The sequence below is a fragment of the Notamacropus eugenii genome, chromosome 1, assembly GCF_028372415.1.
Source record: "Notamacropus eugenii isolate mMacEug1 chromosome 1, mMacEug1.pri_v2, whole genome shotgun sequence".
In the NCBI taxonomy this organism is placed as follows: Eukaryota; Metazoa; Chordata; class Mammalia; order Diprotodontia; family Macropodidae; genus Notamacropus; species Notamacropus eugenii.
The window spans coordinates 426,979,835-427,002,406 of NC_092872.1; the positions used below are offsets into that span (position 1 = coordinate 426,979,835).

General features: G+C 35.0%; 1 protein-coding gene across 2 annotated transcripts in view; it reads right to left on the reverse strand.

The window, feature by feature from the left end:
• Positions 1–22,572, reverse strand: part of DHX35 (DEAH-box helicase 35) — a 58,557-nt gene that overhangs the window by 15,091 nt on the left and 20,894 nt on the right. For both annotated transcript variants that reach the window (XM_072631496.1, XM_072631495.1), the window contains exons 8-15: positions 21,953–22,012; positions 16,775–16,887; positions 15,241–15,337; positions 14,093–14,251; positions 12,525–12,735; positions 7,480–7,604; positions 6,057–6,111; positions 608–703 (exon numbers count right to left, since the gene is read on the reverse strand). In XM_072631496.1, the coding sequence (XP_072487597.1) occupies positions 608–703; positions 6,057–6,111; positions 7,480–7,604; positions 12,525–12,735; positions 14,093–14,251; positions 15,241–15,337; positions 16,775–16,887; positions 21,953–22,012 (916 nt within the window). The remainder of the gene's footprint in view (positions 1–607; positions 704–6,056; positions 6,112–7,479; positions 7,605–12,524; positions 12,736–14,092; positions 14,252–15,240; positions 15,338–16,774; positions 16,888–21,952; positions 22,013–22,572) is intronic.

A 22,572-nucleotide genomic window follows, 5' to 3' on the forward strand; every position in this document is an offset into this window, starting at 1 on the left:
TTTACAGTCAGAAAAATTCCTCTCAAAGTCTTCCTTTACAGAAGGGTCAGAACTTTTAGCTAACCCTTCATTTCCTATCAGCTGCTCTGCTTAGTTTCAACTCCATGAACATCATGACCCCATACCAGGTATACTCTTCCATGCCCCCTTTCAGCTTCCTTTTGGGTATTTTCTTTCCTCATTAGACTGTAAGCCTCTTGAAGGCAAAGGCTCTCCTTTTTTTCTTATACATACTTATGCACTTAGCACAGTGCTAGGCACATAGTAGATGCTTAATAAATGTTTATTGACTGCTGACTAAAAATGTACACATTAAAATGTTTTTTAATCAAATTAATTTTTGCCCATAAGATTTTAAAAATCTGTAAAGAGAGACTGAGTGCTCTCTCATCTGACTGGCACAAAGCCTCATGCAATTTCCAAGATTAGGACTAGAATAGATATTTCCCAAATCACTCAAGTGTAGGCTAACATGAATGTGATTTTTTACCTGACATTCTATGTCACAACTTAGAATTACTTAATTCTCAAGTCTACAATATTAAATGGGAGTAGAAAAATTTATTTCATAAACTAAAATCAATAATAGCTATTTGCTTGTTCCTACCTGATTCTAGCAACATCTTTGCAAACATGGGATTCAAAGGAAACTCTGCTATTCTCATGCCAAGAGGTTCAGTCAGGTGACAGTGTTTGTCTAGACCTGCCAAAAGAATGGAATTGTAAATTAATGAGTACAGGTCGCTGTTTTGAAAAAAAGCAGAGAAAAGAACATTTATGTAACACATTGAGCATAGAGTACCATTGAATGTGGAAGTGACGTTTGCTATATTGAATGATGGGCAATCAATAAAAACAGCCTATCCACTTATGGTCTTGGGGACAATTTTTATAAAGAATATGGCATGAGAAATATATTCTCTGTATGTGCCATCAGTGAGAGGAAATAACGACCCCTCCTCTCAGGCTAGATAACTACCTGTCAGGTATGATATGTGTGAGTTCGGTTAGATGGTCACGAAGGTCCCTTCTGTAATTTCATAAGCAGGTATATTTCAATGTATGCCCTAAGCAATCATAAAAATAAAACAAAAATAACTTGGACTTTCTGGCTGCTGAAGCGGGGACCTAGACATATTACTGTAATTAAAGTTATATTACTTCTGAATAAAATGTATTGCATGCAACTGAAGGATGTAGATGGGTCTACCTTTGGGACTAGGTATAAGATCAGAGGTCTGGGGGAAACCAAAATCAGCAACAGAAAGCACTAGGAAGGATATCAAGGATGAAGACAGAAGAGAAGAGTGGTCAGCATGGACTGAAGAAAGAATGAGGACAGTAGTGGCTCTAGTGAATACCAGGTACCAGGACCACAAAGCCCAAAGAAGCTCTTCTCTATTGAAATGAAGGAGCAAGGAGTCATTTAAGAGACAACAGTGATGTAGGGATTATGGCCATACAGAGTGAGAAGGGAAAAGACCAAGGATAAGAAAGATAAGAAAAGGACTGGATAAATATACTTATCTCATTAAGTGGTAAATATAAATGCTCCCAAGTACATAATAAACCTTTTCCTCACTTGCAGGTTTTTACCACTTGTCAGTGTTTATATGCTGTACTTTTGGGAGATAGAAAAGGGCCTAAAATGTCCAAAACCTTCGACCTGGAGATTTCACTACTAGATATATACCCGAAGGAGGTCACCAACAAAAAGAAAGGTTCTACATGTGCCAAAATATTTGTAACAGCACTTTTTATGCTAACAAAGAACTGGAAGCAAGGTAGATGCCCATTAACTGGGGAATGGCTATACTAATTATGATGCATGAATGTAATGAACATTACTATCCTGTAAGAAACAATAAATATGATGAATACAGAGAAGTATAAGTATGTTATGGATATGCAGAGTAAAGTAAGTAGATCCAGGAAAACAATATACATGATGACTGTAAGGTAAATGAAAAGAACAACTACAACAAATTCAATGGTGCAAAATTTGAAAAAGCAAGTTTGGCCCCACAGAAGAAATATGAGAAGAAACCTCTTCTTCCTACTTGTTTATACAGGATCCATGCTAAGGAACAGCACATATCCTCTGAATATAAAGTCAGATTTTTTTCAATTTATTGAGCGACTTGGCTAATTATTTTCTCTCTTCTCTTTTCAAAAAAATTCTTTATGAGGCGATGGCTCTTTGGGAAGGGGAAATCGAGGCAATGTAAAAACAAAATCTATTAATAAAAATGTATCTTTAAACAGAAAGAGTATTGCTATTACTCTGGCTAGTGGCAGTAGTAAATTAAAATAGGATGAGATTAGAGATCTGAGGCCAAGTCATGATTCCCTGACCATAGCTGGATACAATGGGACCCTATATGGCAGTGTGAATGGATCAAAACAAAACCCAGCATACAAACAGTAAAACCATCCAAAAGTCATTGGGCTACATGTGGCAACCCATAAAAATCACCTTCATACTCTAAAAAGAGCACAGTAAAACCTGAGCTATTGCTAACTAGTTGTATGACCTTGTACATGTCACTTTACCCTTATGGACAGTTTCCTTACATGTAAAATGAGAGAAGTGACTAAGAGTTCTTTGAAAGTCTTTCTATACCTAAAATTTTATCCTTCTAATTATAAAAAGGAAGCCTTTCATTATCTCCTTTAATTCTATGCCGTCTCTCTGCTGATCATTTCACATTTATCCCGCATGTAGCTGCATGTAGATTAGACATAGTTATCTGCATGTGGCATCCCCTATTAAACTGTAAGCTACTTAGGGACTATCTTAGCTTTTACCTTTCTTCATATCCCTCATACTTAGTTCAGTGCTTGGCACATAGTAGGTACTTGATAAATGTTCTCTGAGCAACACATTCTTCAGTGTAGAAAAGGCTACAGAAAAACAGGAATACTAATATTGGTGGATCTGTGAACTGGTCCAGTCATTCTGAAGAGCAATTTGGAATCATGCTAAAAAATAGAATGAATGCAATAGTGAAAAAGCATTTATTAAGTGCTTACTATGTGTCAGGCACTTTGCTGAAACACTGGGGATACAAACACAAAAGTGAGACAGTCCCCCCTATTGATAAACTCAAACTGTAATTGAGAAGATAATCCACCTAGAAAGATTCAGTCACAGGGCAGAAAGCAATGCTTATGGGTGTGGAGAGCATAGCAGCAGAATCCTACTGTAAGGATTATAGATGGTGAAATCCTGCTCAGTAAAGTCATATAAATGGTCACGTCCATTCTAGAGGAAAGTCAGAAAATCAGCTTGGAAGAGCTCAGACCACAATTGATAAGATTTGGGAACTAGGACAAAGGGTTAGAAGGAAGTAAGAGTTTCTGTGGCTGGAAATAAGAGGCAACAGTACCTCTGAAAAGGAAAAAAAGGAAGGGGGCAATGGATGAGAGATGAGAGGGAAGGGCTCTTTGCAGTAACTGCTTTACTGGACCTTCTGGCACTCCATGGGAACTAGGGAGTGGGGACTGAGGATGGGGAGAAAAAGGGCTCTGGTCCTGCTTAGTTAAGATTTAGGTGGTAAGTGGGTCAAGGATTACAGTGCCTTAAATGATAATACCCTTTAACAGAGACATCCCACTACTATTTGAAGAAGTAAAAAAAAAGAAAAGTCACATATTAATACTACCAAAATACTCATCACAGAACTTTTTGAAGTGGTTAAGAAGTGGGGAAAAAAGCTGATGCCCATCATCTGAGAAACAGTCGAACAAATTGTAACATGGCCGTGAAATTATAAACCTGAAGAATTCAGAGAATCACGAGAAGAACTGATGTAAAACTGAATTGAAGTAAAATAAGGGATATACACAATGACTACAAAAATGTAAATGGAAAGAACATAAAAATGAAACTGAACACTAATTATAATGACCAAGTTTTGCCCAGACAAAGAAATAAAAAAAATACTTCATAAGAATTGATTGTTAAATTTTCAGGGAGAGTATTTACATCTCAGAAGTTAACAAATGTTACATATCAGAGCTTGATTTACTGTTTTGTTCACTGTCTAGACTTAAGAAAGTAATGGAGAAAATGTCAATAATATGAATTAAATTCCAGTGTGTCATGAGTATTTTCTTTTCTGGATTGCCAGCTATTAAACACTTATCAGCACATCCATACCTTTATCTCTTTTTTTGCAGAAGGAGAAAACTATAGGTGAAGGAACTGCATATATATCATCAGACTCAGCTGATGGATTAGTTTGTTTTGCCAAACTGTTTTTCCCTTTTTACTTTTTAATTCTTTGGTATAAGAGATGGCTTTTTTATGAGTTAATAAGATACACACTTGAAAATGAAGGTGATGTAAAAATAAAAGATATCAATGCAAATATTAAAAAATCACATTCTAAAAAATCAAAATAGAAATAAATGATGGGTCAAATATATGCCATCGGGGAGTTAACAGATAACTTATTATCCCAAAGTCAGACTTGAAAAAATGTCAATATCTGTGTTTACTCTTGGGCTGGAATTAAACCTAATTTGCCCATCAAAAATCCAGTTGAAACTTGCAAAGCTAAGCATTTCAAAAATTCCATTTTGATTTAAAGCTGAAGAAACTTAGAATAAAATACGTAACAGACAATAAGAGACTATAAATTGTCACCTTCCATGGAGGAAATGTAAGATGATTACAAATAGGAATTCTTTGGTTACAAACTGATTGGTTTTCCTCCTGTTTTGTAAATATGAAACTGAATCACTGCTATGAAAGCTTACATAGCAGTAAGCAACCACAACTGCCCAGATAATTCAGATAAAACTCTAAAGTGATTGATCTCATTTATGTTGGTGAAAGTGACCTGTTTAAAAAGAAAACATTAAATACTCAGGATCAAACAATCAAATAATGAACTCTCCTAATAGTTCACATTATATTGTTTTGAAAGTATTAGAACATTTGTCCCGGCAAACTCCAAACAACTCAACCCCTGAATGTAAAGATTTAAAAAGTGTTTAAAACCAATCAAAAGGTTTTTTTTCCTACCTTAAACTTTGACTAGCTGGAGAGTGAATGAGTGAATTCAATAACTTTCAGAGAGGAAATGAAATTTACAAATAAAGGAAAAATGTAAAGAATGTTCCTTTACACAGTACTCAATAAACCTATAAAATGCAAGAAACATTAACATAGTGCTGAGCACATAATGGCCATTTAAAAGTGGTTATTCAAAATAAGTGAACCTTTAAAATCATTTCCTACATTTCATAAGCTTATTATCTATTATACAGGAAACAATTCTTACATTTTTCTTTCATTTATGAACTTTGATAAATGAAAGTTAACGAATTCTCTCTATCTCAAGAAAAGTAAAGAAATAAAGAAAACTCTGTCCTATGATAATTAATTAATGCTTAAAACAAGTCAAAATATGGTTTTAATGTTTAATATAACCAGTATGAAATAGTCCCTTGGAATCAGGGCCACTAAAAAGGAACATTCATGTAATTTCTCTTACTTTAAATTCAGACTGTGGCTTTCTCTCTGTTCTGAGATAAACATCCCCTGGAAAAACCTAACCTCTCATCTGTTCCATCTAAATAGCTTGATTTTGCATGACTTTTCTTAACAATTTATACCTGTGCTGACATATTTTGTAAAATCTTTATACACAGTATGACATTAGGTATAATCAAAATAATCAGTACAATTTCTTTTTTTTCTTAAGTGTGTATTTCCATGGAATGGTTTTATAATAAGGGCATGCCTGTAGAAGAAACTCGTATTTAATTAGTTAGCTTAATGAAACAAAATATACCCTATAAAAGGAACTTTCTCATTTTTTGCCAGTATGCTTGGATCCTCTGAAAGATTCAGTTTCATCAGTGTGGATACTCCATAATTTCTCATCCTATAAATTTTTATCTTTTTTCCCATGTATCTTGTACGAAGGCTCAAATCCTTCTTCCTATTCTTTTAATATTCCAAAGAACACCAGTGTGCCACCTGAATTAGCCTACTGTCCATTTATAAGGCTATTAAAAACACAATATCAGAAAAATACGCTCACCTCCCAAAGCATAGAGCAACTCCAAAGCCTGGACCATAGACTGTGCTGGAGGAGGCTGTAAAAAAACATTTAAGTTTAAATTAAACTCTTCTGGGACCACTGTTGTGAAACTATGAAGATTTCCTCCTGAATTCCTGTGTATCTGTTCTGTACAACTTCACCATATCATCAAAACACAGCACATTGAAGTTCTCCATCCCACATGAACATCAGGGACCAAACAGATGATGTCCAAGCACAGACACTGATATTCTTTTTTCTGAGAGAGGATTATTATACAGTTCTGATTTTGAGTAGAGTGTTAACACTAATCCAGTTTGTACTTTCTGATTCTGTCTAGTCTCTTCATGTTAATTGGTGTCTTAAAATACTCTAATTTTTGTTTTATAGTCACATTTTAAAAAAGCAAAGAAAAAAAGGAAAAGATCAAAAAGTAGCAAAATTTTGAGCCAGTCTAGAATGAGACAGAATGAAGTATTTTCTTGGTTTCTTTGTTATTTGTTCAATTGTTTGGTTCTACATAAAAAGTCTAGGGTAAGATGTCACCCTTTGTTTCTTTTAACCGTTGGATCTTAAGTTCACAATTCTAAGGATTTTTAAAAATTTAATGTAAAAGTAGTCACGAGAACAATATCACAACTTTATATTTGCAAATACTTTCACAAAATACCTTCCACATGCCCTTATCTCATCTAAGCTTCACAGTATTTCTAATAAGGTAGGGAGAAAACAAGAATTATTGTATTCATTAGCCAAAAAAGTAAGCTGAGGAAGACAGAAATTATGTGACCTGACCAAGTACACAGAATTAATTAGGTAATAACAGACACATGAAATAGAACACAGGTCTCTCCAATGCCTTTTCCAACATGTGTCAACTGTACATACCACACCGATGTTATAATCTACTAGAAAATGATTCTGAAAAATACATAATCTATGACTAATGAAACTGTAGAAACTAACATTTAACACAAAAGCTGCATTTTAAAAAAACGTTACTGTAATATTCCTACCTCAAGCAGTCTGAATCCCCTTAATGGCATAAAGGCCTATGTGAGTTTTTCTTGCTACAAATGGCCTGAATTGTTAAAAGAGATTTTGAACATTTTTTACCCAAAAGCTGATCCATTATTACCACTGATACTGGGAAATATGTCTAACACTCATCTTAATTTAGTTTAAGGGAACATGATTTGACCCTATGGCATTTTTGAAGCTCTATAATAACAAACTATGTTACAAAGAGCAAATGGAAAGGAGAGTTGTTTTCATGCATTCTAAATGTGAAACTACAGAGAAATTACCTTTTTAGTAATGCTCAGGTGCCACACTTTGCAATCAATTTTGGAAAACTAGATGCTAGATTATTAGCTCTACTTTTTCGCCCAGCAGGGGGAGCTCAAAACAAGACAGGACTTACAGACATGAAGTGGAACCTGAGGACATTGTCAATTCCTAGTGCTTTTAGCTGCAAGATGACAGGTGCCAGGTTACTACGCTGCATCTCAGGTACAGTGGATTGAGGCAACTTTTCAAAGTCTTCCTCTGAGGACAGGAAAGAAAAACTCCTGGAATTAAGCTTCACAATCAATAACATCAACAACTTCATTCTTCTATAGCATTTTAATGTTAACAAACCACTTTCCCCACAACTAATGAGAAAGTAAGTACTAAGGTAGTATTATTCGTATCTTACATGGAGGAAACTGAGAGTCAGGGAGTTTCAGTGACTGGGTCAGAGTTACAGAGCTAATTGACAGAGCTGGTTTCCTGACTAGAGATTCAGGATTCTACCATATCACATCTGCCTGAACTACTGATGAGCCATAGGAAGTAGTAAGAGATAGCATCAAGAGCACAGATGTAACAATTAGTCATGGAGAAACATCTTCTGACAGAAGCACACAAGATCATAGATTCAGAGAAGGGACCTAAAAGATCATCTAGTCCAATACTTTCATTTTAGAAATAAGTAATCAGCAAGCAAAAAGGTAGACCTCGCTGAAATTAGTAAGGGATGAATTTTAATGGACCTCATCAGTATGATTTTATTACTTTCTCCAGCAAAACTAGGAACAGAAAGTGAAGGTGGCCAAAGTTGAGAACTGGTTCAGCAAGAAATCATGAAGATCTACTGTACAGTCCCCTAAATAAACTGGTGAAAGAGACAGAAAAGTATTTTTACATAAAGATAGTTACATTAAGTGTTAAAGGATGTAAGATAATGCTATTAGAGATGAACATTTTGATGCCCAGAATAGGAAATGAACTTTTGTTTAATAAAAACTATTAAAATATGTGTATGAAGAAACACCTTCCAGATAGATTTAGACAGAAAATCATCTGGAGCATAAATATAATGACTCAAATTATGTGAACTATGTAGATACATCACTTGTATGCAATTAGTTTCATGATTTAAAGAGGCAGAGAAAGAACTTTTATTTATTAAATAAGAGTAAAAAGGCAGTTCAAAATACAAAATGGGGGGAAGACTGTGTTGAAGACTTTGGAGCTACAGGACATCATGGCCCCTTAGCTCATTTGCACATAGCTTTTATTTCTAAAAAAGGGTAAAATTCACAAACTGAGAAGTGATACATGTATTTGGTGACTGAGGGATCACTAAAAAAAAGGACTGCTGATTTCATGGGGAAAATCTGGTGATTTCACCTTTTAAGTGAAAGGTGAGTCACTTACTGTCATGTGGCTCTCATTTAAGTCATGGTAGAAAGAACCCTGGATAGGAACCTGATTTGAAGGTAGTGACGAGAATCTGCAGTGAGGCTGGAAGATACATCATGAAGTGGAAAAGCTATGCAATTTGAGTAGTGGCAGCTAAAAGCAGTCAAAAGTGATTCCTGATTGATGGGAAAGAGAATTGATTTCACCAGCTAAGACCTTTAGCGCCCTTTGGTGTGGCCTAGAGATGCAGAGAGGCAAAGTGTCTTTAGAGCCCCTGCTGCTCTCTGCTGCTTCCTCTGGTTTAAGAAGAAACAGCTGACAGGAAGAAAGGCACTTTCAGCTACTTTGTATCCTAGTAAGCTGACTAAGTTTTTCTGGCTTGCTAATTTATGTCGCTATGTGATCTGTACTTAACTGAACAGATAAAGGATCTGGGTGAGTAAATAATTGGCTAAATGGGTCTGTTATAGCCCCATTTGTACAGTTAGTCTGAAGACTTTTGCAGTTCTCTGCCAACTTATTCACATTCCTAAGCACTCTTCAAAGAATGAATGAAAGCTGAAAGAGCCTATAAGTGCAGTTTGAGTACAAAAAAAAGAGAATTTGCCCAACTGAAGAGCTGTAAAGGCCAAAAGACAAGCAGTAAGTACAGAAAAGCAATTTTGTCTAGGGCAGATGTTCCAGAAAGGACTGATGGCATCAAAGCCATCCTTCAGCAGTTAGCCATAGTAAATAGATTCTCCCTTCAGATGTGCTTCCCTGCCAGGGTTCTGTAAGTGTATGCTCACTCTCCCCAACAAATACTGAGGGCACTGATGTGAGATTTGGGATAGGTAGGATAATTTTCAAAGATCCAGGTCTTCAAATTTGAAATAGTTTTTAAAAATGATGATGAGGACTAAGATGTAGATGGTTGAAATGGAAAGGAAACAAAGATTCTGTAAATAGAACTGCAGAGGCCAGAATTTTTTAAGGGCAACTAAAAGGCCTTATTCTTTGAGAGCTCAGTTTTGGAAATTGTCAAAAGTCATACAGACTATCATATTATTTTAGGTAGCCAGCTAATGAAACAAAAGAAGCATTGATTAACTGCCGTCATTGTACACTTGATAAATATTTTAATTTGTAGGTTCATTTAGTAAAACTCCTTAAGAATTATGTGCCATTCCCCCTTTTTCAGTTGTGCCTGTATTGGGTATGCCAGTGCTGAAAACAACTTGAAACAGGTTCTGAGAAAGGACTTGCGAATTTGACAAAATAATCCTTTTCTTGCTGGCTCTGAATTGGAATGTAAATTAAATTATTGGCTAAAGAACACCTTACAAGTGTTTGATAAATGATCAAAGGAACTGAGTTTTCCTCATGAAAATAAGGTTCTAAAGTATGTATCTGTCATAATGAAAGAGGTGAAAAATTATTTAACCATTTTATGTAATATTAAGCTTGGAGAATTTATAACTATAAACTGATCTGTCTTCAGTCTGTAATATTAAATCTCAGAATTATTCTAGATGTTTTTAAATTGAAGGTTGCACTTCTGAAAGGATTATCTTAAATATTTGCCAAAATAACTGGAAAATGAATTAGTTTAAATGGGCTAGTTTTGTGGCCTGTAAGTGTCTTTAATAGGAAGAATGGAATGGCATACTTAAGCTAAGTACCCACATGGTGTCATTGCCTTTAAGAGTATATTTTGGTTTTATTTTTAAACTCTAAAAGGCCATATACATTGGATTTGGGTTAAGAGCCTAAAAACAGTTTTACACCCATAGACTTGTTATATAGGTATGTTAAAGTATTTGTGGAGAAGAGAACTCAAATGAAGTTAAATCCTGCCAGGTGAAGAGAGGCTATGTTTAAAAATTGATTCTTAACGATTTATTCTCATCAGAACTGCAAGATTAAATTTGTTAATAGTGTCCATTTTAACTGATTCAATTTTTTTTAAATGTAATAGGAAGAACAGTACTCAGATGTAAACTTAGGGAATAGTAGCACACACTAGTAGCCAGATCTTATGGATACCAGATTCTATCCTTTAACTGTCACTGCAGATCTTTCCTATAGTTTTGCATTATCTGCTACATTGTATGTACTATTACTGTTTAAAATGGTTTTAAGAGAAAGATGTGATGATCTGATGGAGATAATTCATAAGAAAACTCTATTGTTCACCTGACCAAAAGAAAATCTTTTAGTACCCTTTTCCATTCCCTAAATGTTACATCATTTGATTATATGGTATCTTGATACTGATTTACCAGAATGCAAGAATTTTGCCTTTATTCATGTGCTGGATGTTAATTCTGGTTAATTTCAGTTAAAAGGAAGTATTCTGAGCATATATATGTTTTTTCAATGTTTAATGAAGTGTTTTTTCATTTAAAAATCTTCATCTTTGAATTTCAGTTTTTCTTTCGGTTGCCTTACTAATTGTATAATTTTTTTAATAAAAGGTTTTTATGTTTGTATTCAATTCGTTATGAGAAGCTAAAGAATTACATTTAAAGCTGTATCACAGTGATAGGAAAAATAGCTGCATTTATCTTGCGTAAAACCTTTAATTCTCAGACTTGATATGTGAATTGTTCAATCAGCTATTCTTTTTGGTTGTTGTGTGTAAGTTAAATCTTCAGCAGGGGAAAATCTTAAAATTTCAGAGCCCTAACTAAATATTTTTGTAATTTGGAGATTCTATAACACATCTAATTGTCATGATGTCTTCAAAAGGTTTAATAAAATATATCGAGGGAGGATTTTTTTTTTTCGATTTATAAGTAGGCATCAGTTGCCGAAGGGAGTGGGGTTAATAGTATATTTGTTTCCACTCTTCATATGACTATACCCCCTGTTAACTGACACACTGGAGGCTCAGTTGTGTGCTGTAATGTCTTATTAAAGAAAATATTAAAGTAAAAAAAAAAAAAAGTCATACAGAACCAATTGTGATTAATAAGATGGGTGACTGAATGATGTAATGTAACAATAATAGCTAACATTTATAGAGTTTCTACTATATGCCAGGTATTGTGCTAAGTGCTTCACAAATATTATCTCATTTGATTCTCACAAGAACCTTGGGAAGCAGATGCTATTGTTCTCCCTATTTTACAGATGCAGCAAGCGGAGGTTAAGTGATTTCTCCAGGGTCACAAAGCTAATAAATGACTGAGGCCAAATTTGAATTCAGGTCTTTCTGACTACAGGCCCAAAACTCTTATCTACAGTGCCATCTTGCTGCCCTTAATATTATTTGGGGTCAAAAATAAGGTGTGACAATAAAGTAATGAGGTTGATTTTCTTGTGTGCCATGCAAACTAGGTTTGAAAGCAGTTCCCAAAGAGGAGTTCCAAGAGGTTTAAACAATAGCAGCACTGCCAAAATAAATAGATTGCCTTCCAAGTTTTGATGGACACAAATGGATGAACAAATTATATTTCTTCTTAAAACTGATCCATTACTTTATAGTAATAGGTCATACATAACTTCTCCCTATTGAAATGGATGTTACGATCTAACTGGAAGTAATTAATTTTATCCCTTAACATTAAATGTTTGTCACATTTCCTTTTCCCCTTTGCAGAAGAAAAGGACTAGAAATATGGAATATTACTATCAGACACACTGATACACTAGTTGGTTATGTTGAACTTTTAAAAATCATTTAATCATTATTACAAGAAGTCACTGAATAGGGCAGAAGAGAGGGACATATTCAGAAATAAGGATGAGAGAAAAACAAGAGATCAATAAAAGTAAGATTTAAATAAATGTACTAACCTGTATAGAGTCTATAACATTTCCCAGAGCGGTTGCGACCTGCACGTCCTGCTCGTTGATTGGCTGATGCCTGTGACACTGGAACTACCACAAGACATTCAATAGCTGTTTTGGGATTATAGGCTCTAAGTTTCATAAAGCCACAGTCTATCACAAACACAATTCCATTGATTGTAATAGATGTTTCTGCAATGTTGGTTGCCACTATCACCTAAAGGTAATCAAAAATAATTTTTTAAAAAGTAGACTGATCCTTCCCAATTTTAAACAAATATAAAATACAACCTAATATTGAGAACATGTTTTAAAGTCCCCAAATATACTGCAAATTTTAAGGCCTTATCTTCAGAGACTACAGAAGCTTTCTTTGTGTAGCTAAGGTACAAACTTGCCTTTGTAGAGCATGTTCAACTCTTTCATAGTGCCTGATTTCTACCTTGACAATTACCCTCTGAAATAGGAAGGCCAAGAACTATCCTTCTTTGCAAGTAGGCAAATTAAATGATTAGACCAAGATCACACAGAAAATTACTGATAAAACTAGGAAGAGAACAAAGGTCTCCTTCCTCTCCTCCTTTTGTTCTCTACATTCTAACCGTGCCACGTCCCAAGGCTCCACAATGGTGAAAAAGAACCTACTGCTGTGGTATCCAGAACCTGAGGTGAGCCCACAAACTTCCCTCTCATCCTACCATCTCCACCTACCAGATGCTGAAGGCAGCAATCATAAGCCAACTTCTGACCTGCCTATATATTCTTACCAACTCAGTGGAAAAGCACAGCAATACTGCACTTGGGGAAACCAAGCACAGTGAGTAGAAGACTTGCTGGATCCTCCAGTTTTCCAAGGTGATGCTCCCTACTGCCTCCGTCAGGCTCAAAAATAAATGCTTTTAGACACACCCAAACTTGAATTGAAAGGTGGTACTACAGACAAATTGTGATTCAAAACAAGTGGACCAGAAACCACACCTTCAAGACTCTAATATTTTATCTACTACTGACTTATGTGCATCAGTACATCACATGGTAGGGATCAGCCACTAAGCCAAGGTAGTTTTGCTATGAGGTAAAGTTAAATATATGGAAGAAAAGCAAATAATTCCATACTCTGAGATTATGGCCTCTAGTTTGATCTCAATGAGACAGCAGATTTGTCAATCTCAGGAACATAACCTAGCGCTGTTTTACTTTGTTATACGCAGAGGCAGAGTGGAAAAATGGCAATGCACTGAGAAGATGTGAATTCAGATCCTGGTCCTATTATGGGGAAGGCAAATCACTTAACCTTTCTAAGCTTCAGTATCCTCAAAATCCCTAGATCTTTTTCAAACTGCTATCTAATAATTTACTATGGTTTCTAGATTTACTGTTTATCAACATACCCTTGACTAAGATACCTCCTTAAATTAATTTCAAAAATATTCCTATAAAAATGGAACACTCAGTTAAAAAAAAAGTTATATCTCATCCTTGATCATGTGAAAACTGTTTTCAAGTTATATTGATAAAGCACAGGGCAAACCTTAAAGCAATGTATAAATTGGAGCTATTATTATTAGTATTACCTTTCTCACATTATGTGACATTCTTTCAAACACCTTCATCTGTTCAAATGAAGGCAGCCCAGCATACATGGGAAGAACACGAAGGTGCTTTTTCATACCAGTCCGAGACAATGCTCGAGCTTGTTCAACTAGCAGAGAAACAACAGTCTCTACTTCCTCCTAAAATGCAATGAAAAATGGGAAAAGATAAGAGAAAGCAAACAGCATTTTGTGATACTTGGAGAAAATTAAAAATGAAATTCATGCTCAACATCTTTGAGAAGCAGCACAATGCAGTAAAAATGTTATTGGATTTCAAGTCTGAAAACCTGGGTTAGAGACCCACAACTTTATGATAATGATTGAGCATTATATATAAAAATAATATTGCTAAGATAACAAATTTCAGGTGTAAAATTTGTAACTCAAATAAAGGAATTGTGCATGAATGGAAAAAAGTTCCTGGGGAATCAAAACAGTAACTCTGCTACTGTTTTCCTGCCAAACATTGCACATACATTCATTGCAAGCTGTGGCCTGTGAGGCAGCAGCAAGCTTTCTCCAAGAAAAATCATTATGTTGTGGAAAATGTTTAACAGTGGAAAGGATTACAACTCAAGTAGCTGAGGAGTGTTCTGATAACAGACCATCACTGGGGCTTTGTTGCAGTCAAGCTGCTTGGCACCACTGGCCTATGATTAAGACTATTCCTGGGAAAAGCTAGATACAGCAACAAGATGTACACAGCAAAAATCAGATATGGAAACATGTATCTTCTATAAAGAAAAAAGCCAAATGGATTTAAGGCCCAAGGACTGCACCATTCAACTTCCTACAAAACAAGTTCATCAATTTAGAACATGACTAACCCCTTCACACTGAGCCCCCACAATCTAATGATTCACTGGCAATTTAAGCAGTATGGTAGATTAGTTCAAACCATAGAGGTGTGTCAATTTTCTAGAGTTAAGGAAGCAAATGATACAAAACACCAAATGAATGGTCAAAGAAAGCATTAAGAATGTACATTCTAAACTATGTATGTGCATAATTAAATCACAGAAGATAACTACAGAGGGAATAGTTACTGGAAAAGGCATATGGTATAAAAAATAAAATATATTAATATTGGTTCTTAAGAGAAAAAAAAAAAGATCCAATAGGATTACCTGGCCAGTAAGGAATGCCAATATATCACCATCACCCTCTGTTTGATGAATTTTCATCACAGTTTCCACAGTTGATTTGACATAATCTGGAACAGGACTGCAAAAGAAAAAAAAAAACCTCTCTAAATTCACTTACTATAACTGGTATGTTAATTAGAAATCAATAGTTACTTTGTTAATTTGGTAACAGTCTCATGAAAATAAGAACCCACCCATCAACCTAGGCCTGGTTAATTGCAAATTAGTGTACAGTAGGATACAGAAGAAAATGTTTCCCTCTGAAAAATGGGCCACTTAATGTTATTTCCTAAACAGGCACCATAGATATTACAGATTTTCTTTTAATGTTAATTTATAAAAAGATGAAATGACCATATTCAATACTTAAATAGATGTGTTTTCCTTTGTGAAAACAATATTCACTGTCAGTAAGGCATGCATTTCAAATTCTTTCTGTCTTAACAGCATTGATCCACAGACATCCTCTCACCCAGAATTCCCCCGTCATTTTTTTTCTTTTTAATTAATTTGTTTTTAGTTTTCAGCATTCACTCCCCTGTCATTTTCAAAAAAAAACAAAAACAAACTGAAGTTGAAGGGCATTTAATATACAGCCATTAAGAGTTCAAATTTACAACAGTTAAGAGTTACCTGCCTACCTAACCCTTCCCCTTCTCTTTGTTTCTTCATCAGGTAAGAGACTCTGACCAACCACTACTGATTGTCTACACAGACCTCTCAAGAGCCTGGTCATGGAGGAGGAGGCAGAAAGCATGGGGACTTGTTAAATCAAACTTTGAGCTGTCAGGAGTCCTACTTGCCCCAGGCCTGATAATTAGTACCCTAGACTGAACCTCAGAGCCACCTAGTTCAAGACTTTGATTTTACAAATAAAGGAACTAAGACCCAGGGAGGTAAGTGACTTGTCCACAGTCACACAAATAGTGTCAGAGGCAATCTTTAAGCCCACATCTTCTAATTCCAAAGCCAGCATTCTTTTCACAGGTAACCAGACACTTATGTAAATATTAAGTATTAAGGAAGATTCAAGAGCTGCATTTTACCTGCTTGCAAAATGAGTCCACTTACTGCATTGGTAGATGTGTGCACTACAGTTTACATATCTAACTATATAAATCTAACTATATAATGCCATATAGCAGGACAAATCAAGGGAGAGAGAGAAATAAATGCACGTGTTATTCCTCATCCAAAGAAAGATGGACAAACCTTTTACCATCAGAGAATCTATGAAGCCATGAGAGCCTGAGGTCCTAAAATATCACTTTAATCAAAGTCTTTCCTTTCAACAGAATAAAAGAAAATACAACTCCATCTGAAAATAGATTACCTGTCTAAGATATCTTAGTAAATTTGGGGTAGCTGAAAATCAATTCAACTGGACTATATCCAAAATGGCAGTTCTCTATATAGGCAGTTCTCTATATATTCTCTATAGAGAATATGCTATGTAACGTCATATCAAAGATATATTTTTCAAAGGACCATTTTAAGGATTAAAATAAAAACAAACCTCTGTAAATAAAAGACATCCACTGGAAATGTTCTCCCTTCCACTGTAATGATCACACATGTATCTCTACCAGGGTCACCGGTTTCATTTTGATTAAAGAAATTCCGAAATTTCTATAACATTAAAAAAAAAAAAAGTTAACAATTTGCCACGAGTCTCCAAAAAAACACATTTCAAACAAAAAGAGAATTTAAATCCAGGGGCAAATGGGAAAAAAACACTATATGATTATTATACGGACAAAGTAATAGGCTTGGAGCCAAGAAGACCTGGGTTAGAATCTCACACTTACTATCAGAGAGAACACGGTAAGCTTCTATGAGCCTTAGTTTCTTTGTCTATAAAATGGGAAGAAGAATAATCATATCTGTACTACTTCATAAGGCCACAAGAAGGATGTACGGCACTCTGAAAACTTTAAAATACTATCTACCATTATTATTTCTGTTTTATAGTCATAAAAAAATACCTACTATGCAAACAGCATTATACAAGTATTAGTAATGATAATGAAAAACAGATTCCCCAATTTCTTTAAAACTGTAGTTTAGGCAATTAAGTTTTAGAAAGAGAAGTCAATCTTCAAAACTGCACTTAATATAACATCCAAATTAATTAATGAATAGTTCAATATGGGAAGCACTTAAGTAGTACTTTTGACCTGATTCCATAAAATGTCTTGTTTCAGATAAAAACCTAAGTATGAGCTGTCAAAGAGAATGCAATTTGGGGAGAATTTTTAAAATACTGACCCAAACACTAAACACTCTTTTTAAGAAACAAAATTTATTAATATCCTTTGTTTTAAATCTCTCTAGATTTCTCCCACATGCCTCCCCCTGCCAGAGAGCTATCCCAGATAAAAGAATATTTTTTAAAACGAGAAAAACAATCATCAAAACTAATTACTTGACTGAAAAAAAATCTGAAAATATATAAAATGTTTAACACCTGGAGACCTCCCACCTCTGCAAAGCAGTTGAGGGAGGTGTCTTCTTACAGCTTTCATAGCTCTTCTTTGGGACCAGCTCATTCTTTTGTAATTTTCCAACACTTATTTTTGATTATTTTGTGACTTGTTCTAGTTACATAGCTATCACTGTGTGCTGTTTTCTTGGCTCTGCTTACTTCATCCTTCTTCTGATTATACTGTCTTTCTCTGCTTCCCATTGTTTCTTACAGACCAGTGATATTCCATTACATTCACATACCATAATTTGTTTAGCTAATCCCCAACTGATAGGCATCTAATTCATTTCCAGCCCTTTGCTACCACAAAAGGTGCTGCTACAAATATCTGGGTGTATATGGGGCCTTTGTTTTTATCAGTGACCTCCTTGGGATATATGCCTACTAGCAGAATCTCTGTAATGTACATTTTGGTCAGTTATGTGCACAAGTTTAAAGTGCCTTCCAAAATGGTTGTGCTGATTCACAGCTTGTGCCTTTCTTCTCCAATAAATAGGCACTGACTATTCTCATCTTTTGTCATCTTGCCAAATTGCTTGGGTGTGAGGAGAAACCTCAGATTGTTCTGATTTGTATCGTTCTTATTCATTGCGATTTGGGGCATTCCTTCATATAGTTAATTGTTTGCAATTCTTTTTTTGAGAATTGTTTGTTCATATCTTTTCATCATTTATTTATTAGATAGTGGTTTTTGATTATATATGCACTTGTACATATGTCAGTTGTCAGTATGTCTGGGACAACAAACTCTTACCTGAGATATATGATATAAAGATTTTTTTCTTATTCTACCACTTCTCTTCTTATCCTACATATACTGTTTGCGTAAAAGCTTTTCAAGTTCATGAACAATAATGAAAATTAGCTATTTTATCTTTGTAATTACCTCTATCCCTTGTTTGTTTAAGAATACATTTCCTAACAATAGCTGAAAAGCATTGGACCTTCTTCTGATGATGACATAATATTTAATATTCAGGTCACATACCCATTTTTAATTTACTGTGGAATATGGTGTAAGATGTTGATGTAAACCTAATTTCTGCCAGACTATTGTCTAGTTTTTCCTAAAGTTCTTATTAAAGAGGGAGTTTTTTCTAAATTAATGTATGCTTTCAGTTTTACTAAACCCTGGGTTGAAAAGAAAAATATTTACAATGCAAAATTTCTGGAACGCAAACTGGGTAAAGAATTAGGTATTCAATAAAATTCCAAATTATATTTTTCAAAATCACTTCACAGAATGAGTCTATCAATACTTATTGAGTACCTACTTTATGAAAAGCAGTTAATAATACCTATTATGGTGTTCTCAAACTGAAACTGCTCCCTCCATAGTTAAAATGTCTTAATTGCCAAACCTAATGGCTTTTTCTCAATCCTCATTCTTCTTGATCTTTCAGTAACATCTGCCACAGCTGACCACACTTCTACCTCTTCTGAGTTTTAATGGCACTGTTCTCATGATTCACTACTGGAATGATTCTGCTCCTTCTCTTTTGCTGGATCTTCATCCATCTGAAACCCATGATCCCTGGGCATGCCCTAAGGCGCTGTCTTGAATCATCTCTTCTCCCTACACTTTCTGACATCAGCTCTAGGATTCAATTATCATCTCTGCCAGTGACTTCCAGATCTATATACCTAGCTATGGTGTGTCTCCTGAGCACCATCCCTACATTATCTTCTGCCTATGGGATATTTCCAACTAAGTGTCCTATAGTCATCTCAAATTTAAAATGTCCAAATCTAGACTCATTATCTTCTCCTCTCCAAACTTCCTTATTAAAGTCAAAGGTACCACTAGTCTTCCAGTATCACCCTCAACTCACTTACCCTATATATCCCTTACCAATCCACTGCCCAATCCTGTCCTTTCTACTTCTACGACATCTCTCAGATGCATCCCTTTTTCAATACTCAGTGCCACCATTTTAGCTGAGGCCCTTACCACCTGTTTTCCTAGATGACTAGAATAATCTCCTAGTTGGTCTCCTCTAGTCCAGTCTATCCCCCATATGGTTGCCAAACTGATTTTCCTAAAGAACAGTTCTGATCATGCCACCCTCATAAACTCCAGTGGCTCACAATACCTCAACAATCAAATTTAAACTTCTCTGCTGACATTACACCTTTCTGTAAGCTGGCCTCACAATGATACAGCTCTATCGGTCTACTTGCTATTTCTCTCACCTCCCTGCCTTTACCTCACTTGTCCCCCATGTCGAGTGTACTCTTCTTCCTCCCCTCTTCTCAGGATCCCTGTACTCCTTCAAGACTCAGCTCAGTTACCACATTCTGCAGGAAGCCCTTCCCAATTCCTCTAGCTGCTAAAGTTATCTTCCACCTACTCTGTTTAGACCTATTTATATACGTTTCCTCCCCAATTACCATGTGAGCTCCCTGAAGGCAAGGTCTGTTGGACTTTTTCTTCTTATCCCCAGCCTAAGATTGTGCCTGGCACATAGTAGGAACTCAATAAATGCTTGTCTGGTTGGCTCTCCAAACTATGGGTATATGCTGCATCACTCAGATAGTCTGTACTATATTCAGTTCTAAGGGGCACATTTTAGGACAGACATTAAAAAACAAGAGAGCATTCAAAGAAGGGGAAATAAGATTGTGAAGAACCTTGAGATCATGACATATAAGGATCAGATGAAGGAACCAGGGTAGGTGTTAAGCCTGGAAAAGAGAAGTTAGCCTATATGAGGCCTTCTCTGAACACTCCTCTCCCACTTCCACCTCCTCCAAATTATTTTGTAGTTATGACATTTCCCCAGATATCATGTAAGCTACTGACAGCAGAAACAGTTTAGTTTTTGTCTTTGTTCTCCCAGTGCTTACACATGGAATATGTTTATTTAATAAATTCTTGTGGAATATCCAGGATCAGAATTAGAACAGTAGTTGGAAGCTACAAAGTGGCAAATTTAGACTAGATCAAAGGAAAAACTTCCTGAAAATCAGAGTTATCTAAAAGACTCCTCCCTGAAAATTTTCAATCAAAGGCTAGGTGACCACTTGCCCATTAAACTGTAATAGGGATGCTCATTCAAGTATGGATTTGACTTCTTGATGTCTGTGACTATGGAAACTACAAATATGTCATAAAATGGTATTAAAATATCCAACAAAATTTTACTTCATAAAATATTTTATTATAAAATACCTTTCTGTGTATTTTTTTAGGAAAAAATTTTCTAATGTCAACTAAATTATCTTCCCTGTCCTCCAGGTCAGTGCAATTTAAACTTGGCTTTTTAAAAAATATCTTCAAAATGTTTTAAAACACTTGTCTAGGAAACATTTTTTCCCAACTTCATCAAGCATTAAATATATACTGATACGTTAGGGCAAATAAAGACAAAATCAGAACACCTGGTACAACGGTCAATAAAACACTCCTCAATTATTATTTAGTAACTTTATAAGTATTTATTTTGAACTTTTGATGGACATGTACAAACGAAGTGCTGAACTAATTACAACAAAGTATCTGAACTAATTAACACAATAATTTTCTTCCACGTATCTTGCCTCAAGGGAGCTAATAAAACTTGATTTAAGAAAGTCCATCTATATGAGTTTCCATACAAAAATGAAAGAAGTCTATTTTTATATATGAAAAAAAGGAAAATTATGACTCAAAGAAGTTCATTAAATACCAATCAACAATGACTTAAATTAAAACACTGTCCCAACAGACCAATAACATTATTTTCATTTTAGTCTTTTACCTAACTTGGTACAAATATGGAACAAACTAAGTCGGGAAAATTATATTTATATAGCATTATTCAAAATATAGTCTTTTTAGTTAAAAGGAGGAAAAGTTGGTCTGTGGGGGAACCTTGCTCATTTGCATATTTGCAATTTTTATTTTTACAGTTAAAGAAAAATTAAAGACAAAAAAACATTTATACTCACAACAATTAAAATTCTAACTACATGGACACTAAAAATTTTGAAGAACAACTCAAGTAGATTATGGACTCACTTAATTAGCTACAAATTAATTTCTACCCACAAGCTGAAAAGGAGTGTCCTCTCATCATAACTGAATCTAGGGCAACACGTGGAATCACAGCAAAAGCAGGTCATTCCACTAAAGGTGAAATCTTTGTTCAAAAATTTATCTCTGTCTATACAAAAGTACGTATATTCAGTTCAAACAAAATAGATGGATTAGAAGGAAATGAGTGATACCTCTGCATCCAGAGTGGCTGAAGCTACAATCAAGCGAAGATCCCCTCGTTTCTTTTGGATCTACAAAATAAAAAATCAAGAAACAATAATGGTGAAAAGAGAAAATAAAAAAAAAAAAAGAACTAAGTGATAGGTTATATTATGGAAAGGTAGGAAGGGAAGGGTTTGGAGTAAGTACAGAATATATGTAAGAGGCAGAAACAATGACTAGAGTGTGACAAGGTAGAAGAAGGTAATATGGATGAATAAAAATCAGATGTTTCTTGTTCTGGTACATAAGGTTGGATGACTAAGGAAGAAAGGGAGAGGAAACAGCCTGTATATCAAAAGGGAGATTAGTGTTCATGTATGCAAGTAGATTCATCTATAAGAGAGAAGGATCAGTCTATGACAGGCAGTGAGGTATAGTGAAGAGATGGATTTAGGATCAAAGACCCATAGGTTTGAATCATGGCTCTACTATTTATTAAATGTTGCCTCTGAGTAAATCAAACTTTTCTGAGTGTCAAATTCTCTGTATATAAAATGGTGTCATAAATGTAAGCTATTAGTATTATTAGTATAAAGAAGGGAAGTACAAGCTAAGGGAGATATCTGGATAGGAGTTTATGGGGTAGACC